Source organism: Lissotriton helveticus, chromosome 3_1 (genome assembly GCF_964261635.1).
Source record: "Lissotriton helveticus chromosome 3_1, aLisHel1.1, whole genome shotgun sequence".
Classification (NCBI taxonomy): domain Eukaryota; kingdom Metazoa; phylum Chordata; class Amphibia; order Caudata; family Salamandridae; genus Lissotriton; species Lissotriton helveticus.
Genome location: NC_136061.1, coordinates 1277075624 through 1277099000, shown reverse-complemented (window position 1 = coordinate 1277099000; position 23377 = coordinate 1277075624). Strand labels below are relative to the sequence as shown.

The 23377-nt window shown below is 43.1% G+C and overlaps 1 protein-coding gene across 1 annotated transcript in view; it reads right to left on the bottom strand.

Annotated features, from left to right (window-relative positions):
- IGSF9B (immunoglobulin superfamily member 9B) overlaps positions 1 to 23377 on the bottom strand; it is a 1214248-nt gene that overhangs the window by 430137 nt on the left and 760734 nt on the right. The window contains exons 14-15 of the mRNA XM_078681939.1: positions 19933 to 20159; positions 18323 to 18419 (exon numbers count right to left, since the gene is read on the bottom strand). Coding sequence (XP_078538065.1) covers positions 18323 to 18419; positions 19933 to 20159 — 324 coding nt within the window. The remainder of the gene's footprint in view (positions 1 to 18322; positions 18420 to 19932; positions 20160 to 23377) is intronic.

Genomic DNA, 23377 nt, shown 5'->3' with positions numbered 1-23377 from the left:
ATAAGGCGGAGTCTGGCTAAGGTCGTGATGGTATGGGGCCATAGGGGCGTTACGCCAGTCTTCCTCCTCCTCCAGAGGACCCACCCACCCCTCCCAGCGGGTCCGGAGAGGGTCAAGAGTTGCTGGTCCGCTGTTAACAAGGGTACGGTATATTTGTGAGACCCCACCCCTCCCCAGGTTCCCCATCATGACCTGAGCTTCTAACAGGCTGAATTCAGGAAGAGACGTGTCTGTGGACATATGTACACTGAGAGTCATGGCGGAGTTGTAGATAGTAATAAAACTGTGTCCCGTGGAGGGCATAACGCCCCTGTAGGTCCTGGAATGTCCTACCTTTAGTCGCCAACCCAAGTCATAAATATTTTAATAATTCCCTGCTGTGTGTGTGGACCCTGGAACATCATTACATAGTTCATTTTCATGGAAACAACATCAAAGAGCGTCTTTGACCATGAATCTTCTGAATAAATCTGTTGAAGCGAAGCCTAACAAAAGGTCTCATTTTTCATGAATGTTCATCAGAATCTTTCTAAATATATGCATTTGATTACATTGCACCATTTTGCAAAAGAAAATATAGCGCAATGAGACTTTGAAATAGAGAACATGAATGTAAAAATACAGCTTGTAGGTTTACATGTAATAGAAATAGAAAACTGATTCTATCCTTTAAGAATCTGGATGGTAGCCCTTCACGAAATGCCTTGTATTGGCAGTTGCCTCTCTCACCCAGTTCTTTCTCTTGGTTCATAGAAAAATGAAAAACTCAAAGTCATAAAATCTTCTGCAGAGCGGTTAATTTTTTTCTACCTTTGCTGATTGGATTTTCAATAAAAAGGTCATCCCTATTCTCCACGTGCCCCTCATGTGGGAAAAGCAAAGCTATTACAGCTGCACACAAAAACTGCTGCACACAAAGTGTGTGTTGTGTGTTTATCTCCTTCCCACTCTGTCTTAAACTGCAATATCTGTAAGATGTCTAAAAGAATTTTGAAGGACAGAGAAGGCATTTGTCTAAGTGGTGTATGCTAGAGAACATGAAGGCAGAATAGGAGAAGAAGACGAAAAAAGATACAAGGATTTGTCTGCAGATCACTTACATATTCTGATAAAGAATATAACAGAGGTAGATTAAGGGAGAAGAAGCATCATTTTAGTCGTCATCGAAGAACAAAATCAAGATCGTTGACAGTGCCTTCAAGACCATCAACATCGACTTGCTTGCTGTCAAGAGAAGGACTGATGACCTAACACCATCGCCATTCAGGTCAGTTAATGTCAAAGAATTGACAGCACCATACCTCACCATCAATATTGAGATTGCAGTGGTCGCCAACACACACTCCTAGTATTGAAAGATGTTCCAAGGTCCATGCACACTGCAAGTAAATATTCAAGCATTTATGACTATCAATGAAGATCTTACGATACAGAAACTGCCTTTCACTAATATACAAGATTTCTCATTTAAATACCTCAGGATGTTGTGTGAGGTTTAATTGAAAATGGCCACAACAGGAGTGCTTGATTCCGAGATGGTCCCTCACGGGTCTCAAGCCTGATGCACAGATGAAGATTGTCCACCTTCCCTTCAATGGCTCTTCTCTGTTCGGGTCTCACGCGGATGATGAAATGTCCAAGGTGAAAACTGAACAGGACACTCTGAAGGCTGTTCGTTTGGAAAAGTGGAAAGCTTTCTGACGTTCCTTTCAGCAGAGGGTTCAAACCCCTCACCGGACCACACAAAACCAAAGTCAGACACAATCAAGGTCTCACTATCAACAGAGGAGACCTGGGCGAGGGAGAGGACCGCAGAAACAGCAGTCAGCTGTACCTATACCACCAACAAAACAATGAGGTGTGGCTTCCTCCATGCCTATTGACCACTCCGGTGCGGGGAAGTGTTTCTTTACATCTGGAGGAGTGGAAAAAGATAACGAAGGACAAGTGGGTCATCAATATTGTGCAGAATGGGTATCTGCTCAGGTTCAAATCTCCATCTCCATCAATCCTTCCGTGAGAGAAATCTCTCCACGACCACCATCTGTTACAAGCGGAGGTAAACATTCTTCTACAAAAAGGCGCCATAGAAAAAGTTACCATTCCACAAAGGAAACAGGGGATTTATTCTCACTACTTCCTTGTGCAAAAAAGAGGCGCCACCATAGAATACAGACCAATACTGGATTTGAGACTGTTGAACAAATTCATATGCAAAGAAAAGTTTCGTATGTTGGCACTGCATCAAATTTTCCCACAACTTCATCAAGGGGGCTGGATGTGCTCCATCGATTTGCAGGATGCATACTTCCTTGTTCCAGTGTCCAAGAAACATCGCAAATTTCTAAGGTTTCGGGTTTCATTCCAGCATTACCAATTCACATTGCTCTTGTTCGGGCTCATATCGGCCCCATGAACATTCTCAAAATGCATTGCTGTGGTGGCAGCTTTTCTCCGCTAACAGAGGATATTCATATATCCTACCTGGACGACTGGCTCCTGAAGAGCTCTTCCCCTGCCCTGCTGCAGACTCATCTCTCGTACTGTCTTCAGCTACTAAACCGGTTGGGCCTTCATGTCAACTTCAAGAAATCGATCTTCAATCCAACACAGAGGATCCACTACCTGGGTGCCTCCCTAGATACCTAAAAAGCAAGCGTGTGTTCTTCGGAGGGGAGGCTATCCTCAATCCACGAGAAATGTTTGAAACTCCTTCACACGCAGCGTCCCACAGTCCGACAGGTGTTATCACTGCTGGGCTCAATGGCGTCATGCATTTTCATCGTACCAAACGCAAGGTTAAATATGCTTCCTTTACAACAATGTCTGAAAGGCCAGTAGATGCAGGTATCAGGTCGCTGGGAATATCATGTGATTCTCCATCAATCAGCCAGGGATTCCATCAGATGGTGGATGAAGCGATCCCACTTGATGAAGGCAGTTCCTTTTCACCTGGACACCCCTACTCAGACGATAGTCACGGATGCCTCACTCCAAAGATGGGGTGCTCATATGGGTCCTCTGCAAGTTCAACATCTATGATCAGAAAGAGAACGAGGTTTCCACATCAACCTCTTAGAGCTGACAGCCATGCATCTAGCTCTCAAATCACTGTACCCTTCGCTCCAGTCTCAGTCCATTCTGATTCAAACGGACAATACAACGACGATGTATCACTTGAACAAACAGGGTGGTACCCGATCGAGACTCTATGGTCTCAGACCATCTGGAACTGCCTTCTCGCACAAGACCTATTGATTGTGGCCATTCATCTCCCGGGGACACTCAACTCCCAGGCGGACGTCCTAAGCCGACACTTAGTCGAAGCTCATGACTGGGTGCTCAACAACTAAGTCACTCAAAACATCTTTCAAAACTGGGGTGTGTCAGACATCGACCTGTTTGCCGACGCGGTAAATGCAAAATGCCCTGTCTTCGCATCCAAGTTTCACCAACCAGGCTCTCAAGGGAATGCCCTTTTGATAGAATGGTCTCAGACATTACTGTACGCCTTTCCACTGATTCGTTGATTCACACAGAAATCAACAAGTTCTACAGGACCAACACCAGAATGATCCTGATAGCCCCGGGATGGGCTTGTCAGTGGTGGTATCTAGACCTTCTTCAGCTATCGGAGGTACCACACAGGAGGTTGCCATGCCATCCGGATCTGCTATCCAAGCATGCAGGGAAGGTTTTTCACCCTAATCTCTCATCCCCACGGTTCACGGCATGGCTCCTGAAGTCCTACCGTATGGACACCTACAGTTGACTTCAGAATGCATGGACATTCTCAAAGTAGCAAAGAGACCTTCCACTAGGAAATCGTATGCGTTCAAGTGGAAGCGTTTTTACCTATGGTGTGTGAACAATGGACATGATCCCATCCGGGGTCAAGAACAGGTGATTTTACCATATTTGCTGCATTTGGCAAAATCTGGTCTCCAGTTCTCCGCTATTAAAGTCCATCTTGCAGCTATCACAGCATATAGAAATCCCACTACTCAGATTTCCTTCTTCAAAATTGCTGTGGTCAAAGACTTCCTTGAGGGTTTGAGAAAGGTTTACCCTGCAATCAGGGCTCCTTCTTCTCCATGGGAACTTAACATTGTTTTAATACATTGGATGGAGGCTCTTTTCAAACCTATTTATAGAGCTTCTTTACAAAATTTGACATGGGAAGCCGCTATTCTAGTGGCTATTACATCTGCTCGCAGAGTGAGTGAGATCCAGGCGCTGTATTGTAAAGAGCCCTACACTATGTTTCATGCTAACCGAGTGGTTCTAAGAACACAGCCGAGTTTTTTACCTAAAGTAGTCTCGGATTTCCATATTAATCAGGCAATCAAACTCCCTATATTCTTCTCGAATCCTTCAAATCCTACAGAAAGGTCCCTCCACTCTCTGGACCTAAAGCGGGTTCTGAAATTTTATTTAGACAAAACAAAGGAACTAAGAAAATCGAACCGTCTGTTTATTTACTATGGTTTCATAAATACCGGCTCTGCAGCTTCCAAAAGATCTATCTCTAGGTGGATAGTGTCTTGCATATCATTGTAATACCAACTAACCAACAAAACCCTCCCGGGCAAACCTAAGGCCCATTCTAATAAGGGGAAAAGCCTCTACCACAGCTGTCCTTAGGAATGTGCCCATTGCATAGATTTGTCAACGTTGCTACATGGCGATCAGTTCACACTTTCACTCGTCATTACTGTTTGGACTCTGACACACAGGCGGATGCTCAGTTTGGGCAAGCCTCTCTGAGAAATGTATTTGGTTAATGCCATGTAACATGTTTTCTTTAACTGTACTTGCTGCTGTTTGCTCGTCCACAAGGAAGTGGGTATGGGCTTGCTACTCTATTTAGTGCTTATGACTATTGAGGAGTATCCCCTCGAAGAGAAGGATAAATGTATTACCTGTAATCCTAGTTCTCTTCCGGGGTATACTTTTCAAGTCATAAGCAACCCTCCCGCCTCCCCGGACAAGCATTAACAGTGCTATACTGAGTTGCTCGCATCATATATGCTGGTTCCTACAGGTGTATACACCATAAAAATTAACTGACCGAACTGTCACCTGTGGTGCATGATGGGATCAGGGGGCTCCTGGAGGTCTTAAAGGCATGGTGTCCAGGTTCATAGAAGCCTTAAAGGCATGGTGGCAGTTTTTTCTATTCAGTGATGTTATTTATCTATGCAGCCTCTGGGCTAATTTCCTGCTATTACCAGTTTTCTTTTCTGAAAATAAAAGATTGTTGTGCAACACTATTGCAGTGCATGTTCCCTATTGCAGTATTTGTATGTGATATTATTTTCACACAATAGAAATACATGTAATTTTGGCTGCTTAGCCTATTGGATATATAATAGGCTGCATACTTGTGTTTATACATGTATATATGTATGTTTAGACCGTACTATGTACTTGTGGTTCTAAACATACACATATATATGTATTGTTGTATATGCTCTGAAGTCCCGCACGTGGGCGGGGATTATTCAGTGCTTATGACTATTGATGAGTATCCCCTGGAATAGAACCTATGATGCTGCTAGAGGGTCATGACCCTGAGATGCCTGCGGCTGAACATTTGGGGCCCTCTCTGGGGACTACAAGTGCCCTAATGAAGGTTTTGAGTGGAGCTTCAAGTCAGGGTTTTATTTAACATACTTCAGCTAAATGGCTTTTGGTATTACTGTTCCTTTCTATCCATTGCTCTGTGATAGTGCATGTCTTGTTGCTGAAGAGGATCTGAATGTGGAGGATCTTTACCACAAAGTCCCAGCCAATGTCAAGAAAGGCTTTGATGATAAAAGGGGAGTCTTGCAATCAAACAGGTGACCAGCAATGGTCTGAATGTGAATTCCTTGATATCTAATGTCTTAATGCCAATTGGGAGTGATAATGGGGTCAATGGTATCGTTTCTCTAATGAGCTCTTAGAGATATCAGAGTGATTCCCAAGTTCTAAAGTGGAGGCATCACTTCCTCCCACCATTTGAGGCAGTTGGTGTCTTCCTCTTTCTGAGAAAATCTCAGGATAAGATTTCTGGAGACCACGCATTTTGTCTGTCAACATCCCACGTGGCAACTGCTCCCATATGTCACAATCCTCATTGAAATGAGTTTTTAAAAGACAAATCACAAAAGTATGTGCACTTTACCAAGATATTTTACATCTATAGGAAGATGTCAGAGAGCCAGCTGAAGAATTACTCTCCTAGTGTTAAAAGTATATATATATTCCTATCTCAAAAAAAGGAGTTATTGGGAAGCCATCCTTATGGATTTAAAACCAAAAAGAGGTTTAAAAAATGTTTTGACAGAAAACAAAACATAGGCCTATGCGAGTCTCAGCTGTATTTAGATAACCTTTCTTTGCAGAGTGTAAAAATTAACAACCCTGCATCTGCAGGGATCGCAACCTCCAGGATTCCTGAAGGAATAGTGTTATTTTACTATTTTTGAGAAATGGGATTTTTAGCTAAATTGTATTTTATTGTAATAAGCTTTTTACTATAATTGCCTATATTAAAATAAATGCTGCTTACAATAGCTCAGTTTTCTTCATTAAATCATTTTCATTGCACTCTGAATCCCATACATGTGTGCAGAGTGTTTTATGGTTATGAACAGCAATATGTCAATATAGAGAATATGCCTACCATATTATTTTTCTGCATCCTGTATCAGGCCAAATGGGTAAAGCTTCCTTGCCACTGTGCATATTTTGGCTTACCATACTTTGTGCACCTGTATCTCTGCTTTGATAGAATGGTAGTTTATTTGATCCCAGGCAAGATGATGGAAGTTTTTATGGACATAATGTGAACTTGACTCAAAGACAAATCATGAAACGCCAAGAGCAGGACATGTCCGTCTTGATGGACCACAGCATACCCCCATATCTAACATGCAAGGCACCCGTGATCTAGTTTGGCATTCAAAAGAATTCTGCCAGTATTTAAAGAACCATTTACATAATTTGCATTTCTAGTGTAGTTTAGGGAATGTTTCTAAACACTCACATAACATAACAGATGGCCAGAAGCAGACATGGCTTATTGAAAAGCCCAGGTTGTTCGTACCTACATGCATCTCCCTTATGCTAAACCATAGAGTATAGCTTCTTTACGAAGCATGGCACCTGGACATAACTTTTCCTATTTTTGTATTTTTATATACCACTGCCAAGGAGATTTCCCCGACATAAAGAGGAAAACATAAATACACCCAATGTTCAACTTCAATTGGGTACTATATCAAAGAGTTCGAGAAAGGCAATGCTTGAATATTAAGCAAATACATGGGCTCAAGAACTCTAGGTTTAAAGGCAAAATCCCATTCGGACCCTTAAACCACACAACAGCTAACACTAGTCAAAAGCACAAAAAGCACAGTCAGTGCAAGCTGGACAACTACAATTGGAAGAGTGAAGGATACAAATTGTTTCTGAACAGCTTGTAATTAGTCACTAAGTAGAGATCAATAGGATGAGAATCCCAAAGAATGATCACCTGGTAACAGAAGACGCAATCACCCGACCAGTTTTCCATATCTTGGGAAAACTCGGTATAAGCAGAGCATGTTAAGTGCAACGGGTATACCTGCTGAAGAGCTAATGAATAAATGATTGACTCTTGTTATAAATTGTTTGACATATTGAGCTTTGTATGTAGAACAGATTACATTTCCAAATGGAAAGCCAACAAATTATCTTTAGGTGACTGGAAATCGGGGTCCTACAAGAGAGACTGAGCAGTGAGTGGAAGCACTAGCTTGGACCAAGTAAAGGGCACTGACATAATCCAAGCAAGATGCATACATTGCCATGATAAAATTGAAATGAGTGAGTTCAGGAAGAAAAGGGAGAATCTTCTTTAAAACTTTCAAGTAATAAAGGATGTGGCAGATACCTTAGCTAACTGGGGTTTAAATGTGAGGTCGTCATTGACGTAGACACCTTCCTTTTTTACTGTTTGAGCAGGAATAGGACATTGGGACAAATCATTAGAGAACAGTGCAGATGACTAGATCATGCGCACCCCCCACCTCAACACTACGCCCTCTGAAATTGTTTAACTTGAGACAGTTATAGTTCATCCAAATATCAACTGTAGTAGACCAAATCTAAAATCTATTTGGGCTGCCTCTGAGCTCTTTCAGAGATCCCATCAAATCTCAGGATAAACTCAGTATTGTTCGCATTTTTACACACTGGACCGACTATGGAAATGCAGGATCATGCCCAGCTCTTTTTAACAGCAAACAAAACAACTTTGGTTTCATCACAGGGGCGAAATCCTGCCTGGAAAGACTCAAAGGAATTGGCTGAGATGAATGGTGATATCTGAATATTCACTCCCATTTCGGCCACATTAGTACAGAATGGTAATAAGGAAATGGGTTGATATCTGCTTAAAATAGTGTGTCCAAGGTAGGTTTTAAGGTATTGCCTACCAGACAGCTTTTAGCTGTCACTAAGCAAATGCCTTTTGTAGTCCATACCAAAAACCTTATGCGTTTAGAGCTAGCCCATTTCATACAATTAGTTGGATTTGTCACTCTGATTTGCTTGCTTTTTGTTCGATGGCCTGCCTTCCTCTGCTTATGTTTGTCTCTTCTCTTCACTGGAGCATAGCCACTTTGCATTTCTTTTGATGGGTTGACATATCCTTCCACTGCTCACATTTAGGGAACTGCATGGAATGCATATGGTTTGGCACGCCAACATTGCATTAGTCCGAGTATGTAAGAAACTACTTCCAAGTGTCATCCAGTAAACTTTGGTTCCCAACTACTGGGACTTTCAATTTGAAAGATAGTTCCATGCCACAGTCTTAAAATTAAACAATGTCAAGAGACAAATGCCAAAATCCCATGAAAACTTTGATATCCAGTAATTCCAGTAGTGTGTATCACTCTAAAAATTGTGAGTCTCGTTCTAACAATCAGCGGTTGACCAACCTCTTTTTCAGGTGGTACACATACTGATAAATTGCTACAGGTCCTTTCTTCCAAACGGAAACATAGCCCTAGATCATCAAACAGATATTGAACATTTGCTTTCTCCATTGAAGTTATTTGGCCTAGAGGGCAAGATGGCGGCCGTCACCTCGGCCGAGTAAGCGGGCCAGCAACGCTTCTCCCCTTGTGTACGCCCTGCCGGTGAAAATCAGCCCTGAATGAGAGGATAAATACGGATCTAATGGACTAAAAACAAGGCCTTTTCGCTTTGTTACAAGGAGCGATCTCTTACCTGCCTCCGTGCGAAGCGGGATGTTGCAGCTGCCTCTGCGAAACCGAGGCCGCATCACACAGCTGATCTTGGCTCCCTGGCGTCTGTGCTGCAGCGGCTCTGTTTTTGCGCGACGGCTGCATCAGGCTCATTTGCTCTGTTTTCAGGACGCCGGAATGCCGCCGAAGGTACAAACTAAAATTCAAGTGCGTGCCATGCCAAAACCATTGGCGCCCCAGTCTTCTGCTCCACAGCCGGTGCCTAAAGTGGACAGCGCGAAGAAGGCTCAGGCAGGCAGCTTAGCCGGCAAGATCTCTAAAAATGTCAAAACTGGACACCTATCGTCTATCTTTCAGACCCGCACGGCCAGCTCCAGCAAAGCACTTCAGACTTCACAAAGTCCAGCGTCTGGAAAACTTCAACAGCCTTTAGACATGACATCCATTCAAGTACTCCCAGCCGTAGTGGGTAAGTCGGATGCTGTCTGTAAGTTTTTACCAGCTACTGCTTTGCCTGTTTTGCCTGGTTTGACTGATGATGTAAACGGGGGCACCGTAGATGCTGTGCAGTCAATGATGGGGACAGTGGATCTTAATAAACATGGAACTTTGATTAGCACTGAGGCTGCAGTGGTTTTGCCTGCACCACCCCGGGGTACTATGGGAGGTGTAGTTCCTTCTGTACAGACTTCCCAGCAGTACCTGTTCACTGCTCCGGCTGTAGCACTCTCTCCGCTGCCACCTAGTGTCCACACTCAGTTACAGTCTCCACAAGTACTACCACCAGCCTCAATCATTACTGATGCGGATACAGACGCAGATTTTTTTTCTCTATCTGAGCACACTGGCTCCTCAGTGGATGAAAATGGTGTGGATAGGAACTGGACGGATGACGAAGATAGTGAAACCGGCAACTGGCGTACAAATGAGGTATTGAACTCTGCTGCCATCTCCAATGTATTATCCACAGTCCGTAAAATACCTCAAGACTCTGATCAGGGAATTGGCTCTTTAGCTTGGGACTATTCGTATACGACCCAGCCGGGTGCGCAACTCAACCCCTTGGACGCAGCTTCTAATATCCCCGATTTTAGCATGGCCCCACCCCCGGGGGAAATGACATTAGCGATTATCTACCAAACAATAATCGCCCACCGGGAAGAGACCCGCCAGGAAAGTGCCCGTGCCCAAGCAACTGGCCGCAGGGTCCAGAACTCCCTCCGCAGGGTTATCAAAACCTGTGCAGAGATTTCATCCAAGGTAGCCGAAGCGGAAACTCGCATCTCGACATTGGAGGACGACCTGACTACACAAAGGAATGCTATTGAGGCAATCCAAGCCCATAGGGATGATGTACACTGGAAGATCATTGATATGGAAAACAGGGCCAGCAGAAACAATTTAAGGATTCTGGGGGTTCCGGAAGGCATAGAGGGATCATATGTTCGACTATTCGTTGTGGAGCTTTTCAAGGAAACATTCCCTGAAGTGAAAGACTGGGACTGGCAAATGCAAATCCAGCGTGCCCATCGGTTTCCGTTTAAACTAAAACAACATTCTGGCCAAACTTCCAACAGGTCCCGGGCTATTTTAATATCCCTGCTGAACTTTCTGGCCAGAGAAAAGCTGTATGACCTAGCTAGACCCGACAGACAGAGGTCAGGAAAGGGGTGCCAATTTTTCGTCAGGCCAGACTTTTGTCCAGCCACAGTGGAACGGAGGTGGCAGCTACAGCAGTTAATCGCTCCATTCCAATCTAAGGGGGCGCAAGTGTTTTTGCTTTATCCTTCCAAGCTCAAAGTCATTTATCATTCTCAAACAAAATTCTTCGATTCAGAGATACAGGCTAAAGCTTTTCTGGACACAATGTAGAATGTTTAGGAATCATATCCTTATCCTCTTCTTTCTCCTTATTGCTTTTTGTTTAACTTTAGCGGGGGTTGGTCCTCACGGGGGGGTGATAAATCTCAAAATGTCTTTCTTTCTATTTTGTATTCTTTCGAAAACCTCTCTGGCTATACCCCATGCGCGTGTAGGTCGCAGGGACTCTAGGGGAGAGGCTTAGTGCTCACCAGCTTCTCCATCATCGGGACTTTGGTCCGTTTGCCTTGTGTGGGGGGTGGGTGGGGGCAGGTTCAATGCGGGGTGGGTTCGCAGAGGGGGTGGGGGGGTGTTCAGGGTTGTGGGGGTGGGGTTTGGGGGGGTGGGCGCATTAAAAAAACAGCTTATAAAATGCTGTGTGTATCATGATATCATATCCATTGCAGTAGTCATTCTGTTGTTTTCACTGAAAAGATTCAATGGCGTCGGCTAAAGTACGTATTGCCTCACTAAACGTCTGTGGGTTGAACAATGGTAAAAAGAGGGCCTTATTTTCAAGAGTTGTCCAGTCTTTAAATGTAGAGGTACTATGCCTTCAGGAGGCTTATGTGTCATGGCAAAATAGAGAATATTTAAAAATCCCTGTTTTTGATTTGGTAAGATGTTCCAGACAGACGTCAATGATTAGAGGGGTGGCTATCCTGGTTAGGCGTGGGGTGGGATCCTGTATAAAAACTACCCAAGATAATTGTGGTCGCTGGGTCATCGCTGAGCTTTTGATCAAGGGCGCATCCCTGACCATTTGCACTGTTTATAGTTCTAACATGGACGACCCTGCCGTGCTACATCATTTAAATGTGGAATTGTCTCAATGGCCTCATCCCGTGAGTTTGTGTGGGGATTTTAACATCAACCTACCGGCAGACTTTAATATCATGGGGGGACACAAATATATAGGTAAGAAACCTAAAGTGTTCAGGGCCTTACAAGCGCTGGTTCAGGAGCATGCAATGTCTTATCTTTGGCATCACCATCATGGGGATCTGGGTGGCTATACTTATTACTCAGCTCCTCATAACAAAATGGTACGTCTGGACTACTTTTTTCTATCTGACCAACTTGCCGGTATAACATCAATTACCATTTCACTTCGTATAATATCTGATCATAACCCCCTGATTATTAACTGTACCCTACCCTCTATCTCAAAGGCTCCTAGACCCTGGACCTTCGAGAGGAAGTTATTATTAGAGGAATCCTATTTAAATCATATGCGACCGTGGGTCCTTGAATTTTTGAATTTTAATAGAGGGTCAACTTCTAACACCACAGTATGGGACACGCTGAAAGCTGCGATCCAAGGTGAAACTATCAGCTTTTCACTGACACGGCAGAAGCAAAACCAAGAGGAAATCAATCTTAGGATCAATGTGCTTCGTAGCGCAGAGATTTTACTTACCAATAACATTAGGGATGGTCGGGATACTGCCCACGATCAAATGCAGGTGGCATGTATTAAATCCTCACTTTTGGAATTTTTTGGGAGGGATCTAGCAGCCAAATATTTACAGTATCATTCAAATATGTTTCAGTTTGGGGAAAAATCCGGAAGGGTTCTCGCTAAGCGCCTTCAACAACAAGCTGTGGCCAACCGCATTGATTCGATTCAGGATGATCAAGGTCGAATTCACGATACTCCGGATGGAGTTTTAAAAAAAAATTCTAACTTTTATTCTACACTATACACGGAGTCATCTAGTGATGTAAACGTTGATGAAGAATTTGCCACATTTATATATGGTCTTAACACCATTACATTTTCAGATAACCAAAACTCAATCTTAGCAGCACCCATGGAGTGGAATGAGGTGGATCTGGCCCTCAATTCTTTGGCTAAAGGTAAGGCGGCCTGCCCGGATTTTATCCCCTTGGAGTTTTATAGTGTATTCCGCTTGGAGCTCCGGGAGGATCTCCTAATAATGCTTAGGGAAGCCCAGCTCTGCCACATACCTCACTCTTGGCGATAAACCAATATTATTTTATAAAAAAAAATAAAATAAGCCTGTCCTTGATCCTGCCTCCTTTTGCCCGATCTCACTTATTAACACTGACAATAAGATCTTCGCAAAAATGTTGAGTACCAGATTAGCTTTAGTCATTTCACCATTAGTCTCTGTTCGCCAGCACGGCTTCATCCCGGGTAGAGACACGGCGGACCATGTCCGTCGCGTCATCGCACTCTTAGACTGGGCCCAAGCTATGGGTTCCCCCGTTGGCGCAATCCTGTTAGACGCCGAAAAGGCGTTTGACAGGGTTGCATGGGGGTTCCTGTGGAATGTTTTGGAGTGGAAGGGGTTCTGCCCGGGTTTTATTCGGGCTCTACAAGCACTCTATATTAGCCCGATGGCAGTTGCCGGTGGACAGGGGAGGGTGGTCAGTTCCCAATCTGCTGCTCTATAATTGGGCAACATTACTACAACATCTGGCCGTTCCTCTATTTGGTGACAGAGCAGTAATTCCAGCATGCTGCTACCCCTCTATTCTTGCAATTGGTTTAGGGGAGGGTGTGAAAGGTATTCTAATAACAGCCTTAGAGCCAAGTTATTATAAGAAAACTAAATTTAGAGTCATCATGGCAATGTACTCGGTGTGGAGGAAAGTACGCCGTAAATGGCTAATTCCCAATATTAACTATTATACACCTCTTGCTGCAGCTAGACTATTACCACAAATCTTCCAAGACCATATTACAATTAAGTGGAGGATGCAAGGTATTAGTGTCTTGGGAGACCTAGCCCAACAGGAGACTCTCGCCCCCTTCTTGTTTCTCAAGCATAAGTTTAGTCTGGATTCGCACAAATTCTTCAAATATCTTCAGATCCGTAGCTATCGGGAGCGACTTCTGATCAGGAATCCAAGTTCCTTTGTTAAAAACCCACTCATAGAGTTGATTTTGAAGAAAGCAAAAATTGGGCTCATTTATCAAAACCTTCTCCTTGGTCTGCCGGACGACATCTCCCTCCAAAATACTAAATGGGCTAACAAACTGGGACAGTCAGGAGCAGACATTACGCAGTCACTAGAGCTAGCTAACCTGGTTTTAAAATCTGGGAGCTTTCGCTCTCTATCATTTATGGCTGTAATGGACCTTTATTATACCCCTGCTAAAATCTCCAAATGGGGGGGGAATGGTGGGCATAGCTGCCCTAGATGTGGCCTAGTCGCTGCCAGCGACATACATATGTTTTTCAGCTGCCAAAAACTTGATGTATTCATTAACAAGAAGTCCAAACATTTATCAATCTTAGCCTTAAAATATCAGTGGTCCTATCCCCGGAAGTGGTAATATTGGGTTGTCAATCAAATATGGAGGACCATAGATCTATTCACAACTCAGCTCTAATATTTATAGCAATGTCAGTAATGCGTTTATGCATCACATCTGAGTGGATAAGCCCAGCTCCTCCTACTTTTGTTAACTGGAGAGCCAGGATCCTTGCCTTGTACAATCTAGAATCTGCAGTGTATATGCAGGCAGGCAAGAGGAGGCGGGAGAGGGGGCTGCAAATTTGGGCACCCTTAGTTCAGTGGCAGAACAATTGATATACTGAATTAGTTCACTGTATTGCCTAAGAGCTACACAGCCTGGTGCGCGGATAGAGCTCCTCAATTTCATTTGTATGTAACTCTCTCCTTCTGTCTCTCTTAGTCTACCTTTTAAGTTGGTAATTTCTTACTAAAAATTATGTGGTTTTTTGTTGTCATGATACACTTGAATGTCTTGGAATATGATGCAATATTCAAGCTGAATACATTTTTTTTTTTTTTAAATGAAGTTATTTGGCCTATCAGTAACTGGAGTCAAATGAAATGCAGGAAGATAATGTATTCTGCTCAGTGCCTTTCAAAATGTTCACGTGGATAGGAGGATCAGGACAATAATTGTAGGGCTTTCCCCATTCTGTCCCTTTTACTGTAGACTATGAAGGCATTCAAAGTCCTCTTGCACTGAGCGCCAAAATAGGAATCAACTCCTTCTAATGGAAATCTATTCAAATCAAATCAAGACGTTGTCTGTTTCTTTTGTCTCCTAAGGGATTATCTCAAAAAGAAATCTCCTAGTAACTTCAGATGTCCAGAAGACATAAGTACAAAGAAAAGAAAAAAGTGCAACTAGACATGGTCACTTAATGGCTACTGTCTTGGATATAAAATGGAAAAATAATAAGCATCTGCTCCGCTGTTGTTCTGTCTGGAGTATGACCTGAGAAAGGTTGTCCAGTAGTCACTCCTTGAGGCAACTGTCATCTTCATTAGATGCTGATTTCACTGGGAGTAATTCAGACAGTGTCCATGGCTGTTTTTCAGTGCACTGGACAAGCAAGGAACAAGCTTTTCACAGGGCACCAGGGTGTGGCAGAACTAGAACAAACATCCACTGCTGACCACCTTCAACCTGGTCAGACTCCATATAAATCGAGGGGATCACTCTGAGTCACCAGAGTGCATTTATGTGTTAATTTAGTGTGAATTAACATTTCTACAGTGTGCATACATTAGCAGCATAATGTGCTGTGTCCCTGTTTTTTGCCATGATGCCGCCTATCCTTGTTATATGTCCGGTTGTGTGCAACACATTGCCATAATTACCCTCATTCAGGAAGGAATAGGCTTCTTCCTGGATCAAGAACTACATTTCCCATGAGTACTACCACCAGTTGTGTGCGACAGTGTCCCATAAACACCGACACACTACAGGAAACGCCGTCGGATTTTCCACCGCGTCGTTGGTGCTGGGATCTTCGTCCTGATTGTTTCGGGCGGCATTTTCGTCCGCTTCCTAGTTCTGCCCTCTGTTGGTGGGCTCCTTGGCCAGGAGTCCGCGCAGAGGATGGCTGCATGTTTTCTACGATCGGCATTGTCGGGCGATTCTGACATCGCCCATGCCCCGTTGGTGAGCCTGCTTGGTGATCGTGCGGGGGAAGGTTTCTCTTTGTTTGTTCGTTTTCCGATCAGCATTGTCAGCCGAATCGGATATTGCCCCCCGTTGGTGAGTGCCTGGTGTGTACTCGTGCGGGGGATGGTTCATCTTAAGTTTCCTGTGGCTACGATCTGATCGGCATTGTCGGCCGATTTCATTATGTGTTTTGCCCCCCGTTGGTGAGTGCCTGCTTAGCGATCATGTGGGGGACGATTATTTTGGGCATTGTTCTCATCTCTTGTTTGGCATCATTGCCGGTATTTCTTCCTGCTTCCTGCTTCCCTTCAGAGAGTGCCCGGCACGGCTCTCGAACATAGACTGACAACGGGAACAAAGAGTGTTTTACATAGGTCATTCTTATCCAGAGAACTCGTACTTTAAGTCTGTACAAACTTTGCCTTTACTCCAGTATTGATCAAGGAGCATCAGCGAGTCCTAGTACCCTTTATTGACGGCTGGGGCCATGGCGCTATGCTTATATAATAGGGTCCATTAAGATTCAGCAAGTACAGACAAAGGGTAGGTTATGCAGGTTCCTTACATCTATGGGGGTGTGGGAGTACGATAATATTGTATTACAATACTTATGTATACTTTTGGTTGTGTTTATGTTTTCCCTCTACAGTCAGAGTTTACTTTGGATTATATCATTGATCGCAACAGGACTCAAGCACAGTTGTCTGCTTTTTGGTTTAGTTACAGGTACTGCAATAGTAGTTGAATAACCATTTTGGGAATAGTATTGGTAGAATACCTGGTTCTTATTGGATGTTCTTTGTTGTCTCAGGTCTCCCTCCTTGCTGTCCCCTTCCCTTCCTTCCCTCACTTGATCCTGCCACTGACCTGTGCCCTTACTGCTAGTAGGCTTGGCTAGATCAAGAGGTGGACAATTCTGGCATCACACCGATCCCGAGGACTGACGAAGTAACAATCCTATTTGCCACTTTCATCACTGAAAAGGTTTTGGGTAGTCCTTTAAATCTTCAGTGCTTGTATGCAATAGTCTGCTGTGCTACCGCATGTTGTTTTTCCATTGCTCTCTTTAAAATGATGGTGCTTGGTGTTCTGCACAACGTTATGCTGCTCTGCAGTGTGTGGCTGCTGTGACGTGGGTACTTTCTGAAACAATGTAATTTGAGGCTGCTGTGTTTCACTGCCAGGCACTTAATTGCCACTGGGGTAGGCTGATAAGAGTCTCAGCCATTAAGTGGCATATTCTGTGTGTCACTGCTACATGATATACTGTCATGCAGGGCTGTTAAGGTGTGTGTTACTACTGAAGATAAAACACAATGTTAAAGCCTGCACTCTAGCAGTATTTTCAAAGTTGGGATTGTGTCCCTGCATGCTTTGCGCACTCTTTTGATTAGGTTTTGCAAGTCTTTGGTTGCAGAGACCAGCTCTAATCTGGCCAGTGAGGATGGGTTGTGCCAGGGTTACTTTAACCTTTCGAGCCCAGGATCTAACCCTTTACACTTCTTCTGCTGGTAACAATCATTTTCCAACTCTTGTGTTGCTTTACGTTATGTGTGAGGATACAATATTTTGAAAGTGTATACGAGTATCTAAAAGGAATACTAAGAGTTGTGAAACTGTGTTCCACAGGGAAAAATTAAGGCATGAAAACCTCCATTCCAAACTTTTTGCAATTTCCTGGGTTACTGAACAGTGGTTTTCCTCTCAGGTCTGAGTGGAGGTTGTTAAAAGGACACAGCTGGCCTTCATTGACACTTGTTCTAGGCTCTACCATATTTTCCTCACTGTTTGTATAGTTGTTGGGGTCATGGCAGTGGCAAGAATCGATCTTGGAGTGTTATGTTGTAACTAGTAATGTGTTTCTTAACAAGCGTATCATGGAATCTGCTCTCCCATGATTTTCTTTATATGTCTAATTGTTTTGGGTGGTGTGATAAAATCTTGGAAGTTTAGAAGGAAATGCGACCAGTCCTGTTACATCGACCATTGTGCCCTCACCCCTGATTATTATGGCCTACAATCCCACCTAGAATTCAGTGTGGCACTGCTTGAGTAGTTTGTTACTGATCTGTGGAATATTGCCAATTAGTACAGCCTATCCTGTTTGTCATTGCTCTTTGAGTGTTACTGTGGTGTGCCTTGTGTTCAAGGTCACTTTGTCCAACAAAAGAAAATTGTGCAATATGTTGTACGTACGTTACATGATACTGGGGAGCTACCTTTGTCAGGTGTGCTGGTTTTAAATCATGCTGCTATCACTCTACTGTGTGTCATCATCACAGATTGGAGTAATGACACTCACCTTCAGCCTTACCTGTGCTGGAGACACCAGCAATGTTACTTGGCTCACTGATGAGGTCTTGCATAACCGCCAGTACTCGGAACTCATACCAGGTGTCCTGTAACAATATCAGCACAAACAGCATGAACAATTAACGTCCATCCCAGAATGCCTGCTACAAGGAAATTGGAGTGACACATACTTCCTAATTAGTGTGTTGATAGGGGAAGGGACAGAGCAGCAAAGGAGTAGGGGTAAACTATGTACCTGAAAACTAATTAGGGTTTGCATGATAGGGGATGAAGTAGAGCAAGACACACAGAGAGCAAGTGAAGCATGCAGGGAAAGCATTACCAAAGCAAGGGGGAAGGAGAGTCGACGATGTAGGAGAAATGGAGTGCTATGCATGAATCTGTAACTGTAACTACAAGTATGCACCATCAACAGAGTCTGACTTCTTGATGCTTCCGGAGCTGTGATAACCACCATAACAATGACTGGTTCACTCAGGAGGGGGCCACCCAGGGGAAGGTTTAGCTATTGTTACAGATTGAATGTGGAGTAAGTGTTGCCTAAATTTGGGTTAAGGCTACATAGTTACAGTCAGTGGGAGCTTGAGGCCACTGTGAGAGCTGAGATCTGCCCTACGCATTATGATTACTTTTATTCACCCTCCATTAAATGCCCATTGGGTCCTGCAGAGCATATTAAAATCCTGCATCATCATCAACCCAGTAAGTGCTTGTCAGTGGCCTGTGTGAAGGATTTAGCAAAGAATTTGTAAGAGAGGCAGATGGACTCAAATGGACTTCCCGCCAAGGCAGATCTTTCAAAGCAGTGAAAAAAGAGAGGAGCACATATTTTGAAGAGTGCATGGTAACACCAGGGTGATACAGAAACACTTTAGAAGCCACGTAGAAAGCAAATGCAAATGCGATCCTGAACAGGTAAACCATGCAAACAGACCGATCCATTGTGTGATGGAAAAACAAGAAGTTGAAAAGAGGCTCATGAAAGCCAGGCAAACAAAATGGACAAGCAATCCAGAAAGAAGAGGGTTATGCAGACTGCAGAAACGGGCGCCTCACCCTGGAAACTGATTGACATTAAGGAGAGATGCTGGATAAAATGTGGTGAGCAGGAGTGAAAAGTGTTTATGGAAGTCAGGGAAAAGAAAGTCCACAAAACCAAATAACACGGATTTATACAATTGTGGCGATGAACAGTCAGAGTCAGGAAAGAGTGTGTGCTATAAAGTGAAGATGTTATACAATCAAACAAAAGGAAATAGATATCTATTCTTAAAATAAGCATCAATAAGACACGGAAGAATACAGGTTCTCCAATTCCTCCAAAAAACACTCATTTGGCAAGCTTAGGGGTGAAAGTCTCCACCTTCAGAAAAACATGTTCCATCAAGTTCCACAAACAGTACTTTGTCAGCAGTTTAAAAGTCACTCTCCCCACCTCACTGCGCATCCAATCATATAGCACTGATTCCCCTCGTTATCTAATCTCATACACATCCCTACAACCTCAAAGGCCCCACTCCCATCAATCTTTGCTGACTCCTCTCATTCCCCCCCTGGATCACTCATCACAGACCCCTTCATACAGGCTCTGCTTCTCACCTGAGACAAGTCCTTGGCCAGCAGGTCTGTGTCACTCCCTTGGATGGCATCATCGAGAACCTCCCAGCGTTCACCTACACGGAACTCCAAGATGTAGTGGTCAAGTGGCAGACTGTGGTTGGCAGGGGGCAACCAGGATAGCAAGACTCCCTGCTGTGTGCGATTGGCTGTGAGACATCGTGGCGAAGTGAGCAGAATGGGGGGCTCAGGTGTAGTTATCGGGAAGGCTGTCACACAAGAGGAAGAGGGCCAGGAAGGAAGACAACGTTTGAAAACATCATAATTGTTGGTTTCTTTAATTACTATTAGTCACCCCTACTGCAGGGGCAATCGGTGCACACCACTAAAAGATATACAATGAGAAACCAGTGAACACACACTGAAGTAGACAACAAAGTCAAGGAAAGTTTACAATCATGCTAAGGCTAAATGAAGAGCATGTTCAACAGATGCTACAAATGTATTGAGAATGAATAACGTATATTGACTTCCCACAGGGTGCTTTACCAAACTGGGGCTCTGCCTCAGAGGGATCATTAATTTATTTTTTATTGGGATACCTGAGGGTTGGTAAGCCTCAGGTAAGCACAAGGAAATCAGTACATCAATTAACCCTATTCTAAACAGAAGATATTTTTAAGCAATGAGGGCTGAGTCTTGCATTGCTCTAGAATCCACTCTGGCCACCTGTTAGTGGAACACAGGATCTTGCTAGCAGTGCGTGTGTACTTCAGAGAATGGTATTATGTGCTCTTAGTAGCCTAACTGTCATATCTTACGAACCATCAAGTTATGCATGGACTTAGGGTCTCATTATTCCAAGGAGAAATTATACATTAAGGTTTCTCAAATAGTTCTAAAGAGATCAGGCCCAGGCATGAATCAATGATTCTAGGCTGAGGAAGGAGCAGGAAAGTGCACCCCTCAATGTGTTCACAAATAAACCAACCTGAATTTAACACAAATAGGATTCTAGACTACAAACTTCACACATTACAGAAGTAAAGTTTATCTAGTAATATATTTTAGGATTTCATATAGAGCAAACCAAGTTAGTGGGGCAAATGGCTCTGCCAAGAAGCAACAAAACTTTAATAATGGGTTGCATAAGATATCATCAAGGGGATATGCTAGAGGTTAGTCATCTCAAAAGAGGAATTCTGTTGAGGTGGATCTTCAGGTGAAGAGGTTTAAGGCTTTTCAGATCTCCAATATGAATTGGTTCTACAGTCTAGGAGATAGACACGAGCAGGCTTGGTTCAAAATGTTCTTCTTAATGGTTAGAAAAATATTTCCTACCAGTCTGGTTGTTTATCCTGGAATGTATGTCTTAGAGAATTAAGAAGGACTGTGGGTGGAGATTATTCTCAAAGTGACAATTTCAAAAAACTATCTACATGTCCAGTGGAAGCCAGTGAAGGAGCATGAGTTTAAAACAGATTTAATCCAGTAATTTTGATGAGCCCAAAGGGATTATCAATTATTGTTTCATTTAAAATGATTAGAGGAGTGATGGAGAAAATAGGGTATCTCTTCAGTCATACCTTCATCCTGTTAAGCGTTTAACTTTATAACATTTTATTAAACTTAGATTGCAACTCAACACATGGTGCCTGGAAAATCTGGAAAAGTGCAGAAGGATGTATAAACCACAGATCTATTAGTATTAGTAACCCTTCAGGTCATACCTCTTCCGTGTCTCCTTTGGTAAACCAACAGGATAATGAGAACCATGTTAAAAGCCCAGGGCCAAGAAACAAAGAGCATGTGGTAAAACATAGCTGAAAAATAATAAACCAAAGATCGCCTGACATACCTTGTATCAAAGGATGGAAACGGAAAAAGGAAATATAGTACAGGAAAGAGGAGAGCTAGTAGAGTTGTTTAAGGATCTATTTAGTAAATACAAAGGGATCTGTAGGACAGGACCGAGATCAATTATTACAGGCTTCTTGTGAAATTGCACCACAGAACACTGCCTAACAGGGGTGCATTAAATGAAGACCATTTTCGAAGAGTTTTGTCAACTGTCAACAAAGGTAAACACATATTTTCTTTATGTTAAAAGGTGACCACTACAACAGTCGGTTCACAGTAAATAACAAAAAAGTTGTCTGCCGCCAGGTCAGTCCAAGAAAGAATTCTGTATTGTAGATAGTGATACATACATTTATTTAACTGACACATCTCGCCTCCTTAATTGCAAACATTAAATCTGATTTGTCACCCGTATGGGATCAATAAAAATAATGTATTGCACCATTTTGTAAAAACAGTGTCAGTGCAATAAAGAGTACCAGTACTTACAACATTACACATAACAAATACATATAAGAAAATGTATTTACCTTCACGCAGAGCAGAGGCTAAAGGAAGGCCAAGAGCCTCTTATCCATCCTTTACACTTTAGACATAATTTATAGTCGCAAACACTTTCCTCCCCTTCCCAATAAGATATAGTGCACCATCTGTTTCCTGGGAAGGGTTAATCTGCCTCCAGATAACAACTTCGAAATGATATGCAGATCAAACTACTTCAGCTGTTTGTTTTTACTTTTCAGTACCATGTGCCTTGTCTATAGGTAAAGTGTTTAACCTTCCATATTTCATTATCAAAGGATTTTTCATGTAAAGTATCTAAAGAACCTGCAGTGAGGTGCAGATCTTTCTGTTGCCCACGGCTTTACTACAGTGGGTTAGGGGCGGTCATCCGAAAAGAGGTGCTGTAGACAGTTATGAGGTGTAGATCTGCCACGGTCACTGCACTTCAAGAGTTGGGGTGATACATGATGATATTGACGACTTGAAAATGTAGAGCAATGGTTCCTCTGTTGAGCTAGCAGGTGATGGGATGAGGATGCTGCATGAAGCATTCTGAAGAGAAAAGTCAGTCCTGAAATGTGCTGGTAGAGCTTTGTGGGGCCCCATATTCTAGTCCTAATAGGGCATGCCCAAGGTTCACATTGTGGGATGTTAAGTAGGCTGTATGGGATGGCTGCGTATATATAAAAAGAAGGTATGACATGCTTGTGTACAGTTGAAAGAAGGATCTACTGGCCAGGTTTTGAAAACATGGAGAACTGTGCGGACACCTCCTCTTATGTATTTTAAAAAGTGACAGATGTGTATGCATCTGATGAACAAATCATCTGAACTGCTGAGTGACTGCAGTCAAAACCATCATACAGTGCTGAATGAATGCACAATTGATGATGACATCATCAACTCCAAACAGAACATAAGCAAATAATTATAGAATCCTGAAGTGCCACTATCGTAAAACTAATATTGAATACTTTTTTTGAGAAAACCTGTTAAGTTTCTTCTACTTTTTTCCTATCATGCTCCAGTAAAATGTATTCTCGAATGACCTAACTAAACAAATATTGTAAGTGGTGAGACCATCAGCGTAATAGGTAGGAGAAAGTGCGAGTCTGCTGCGCAT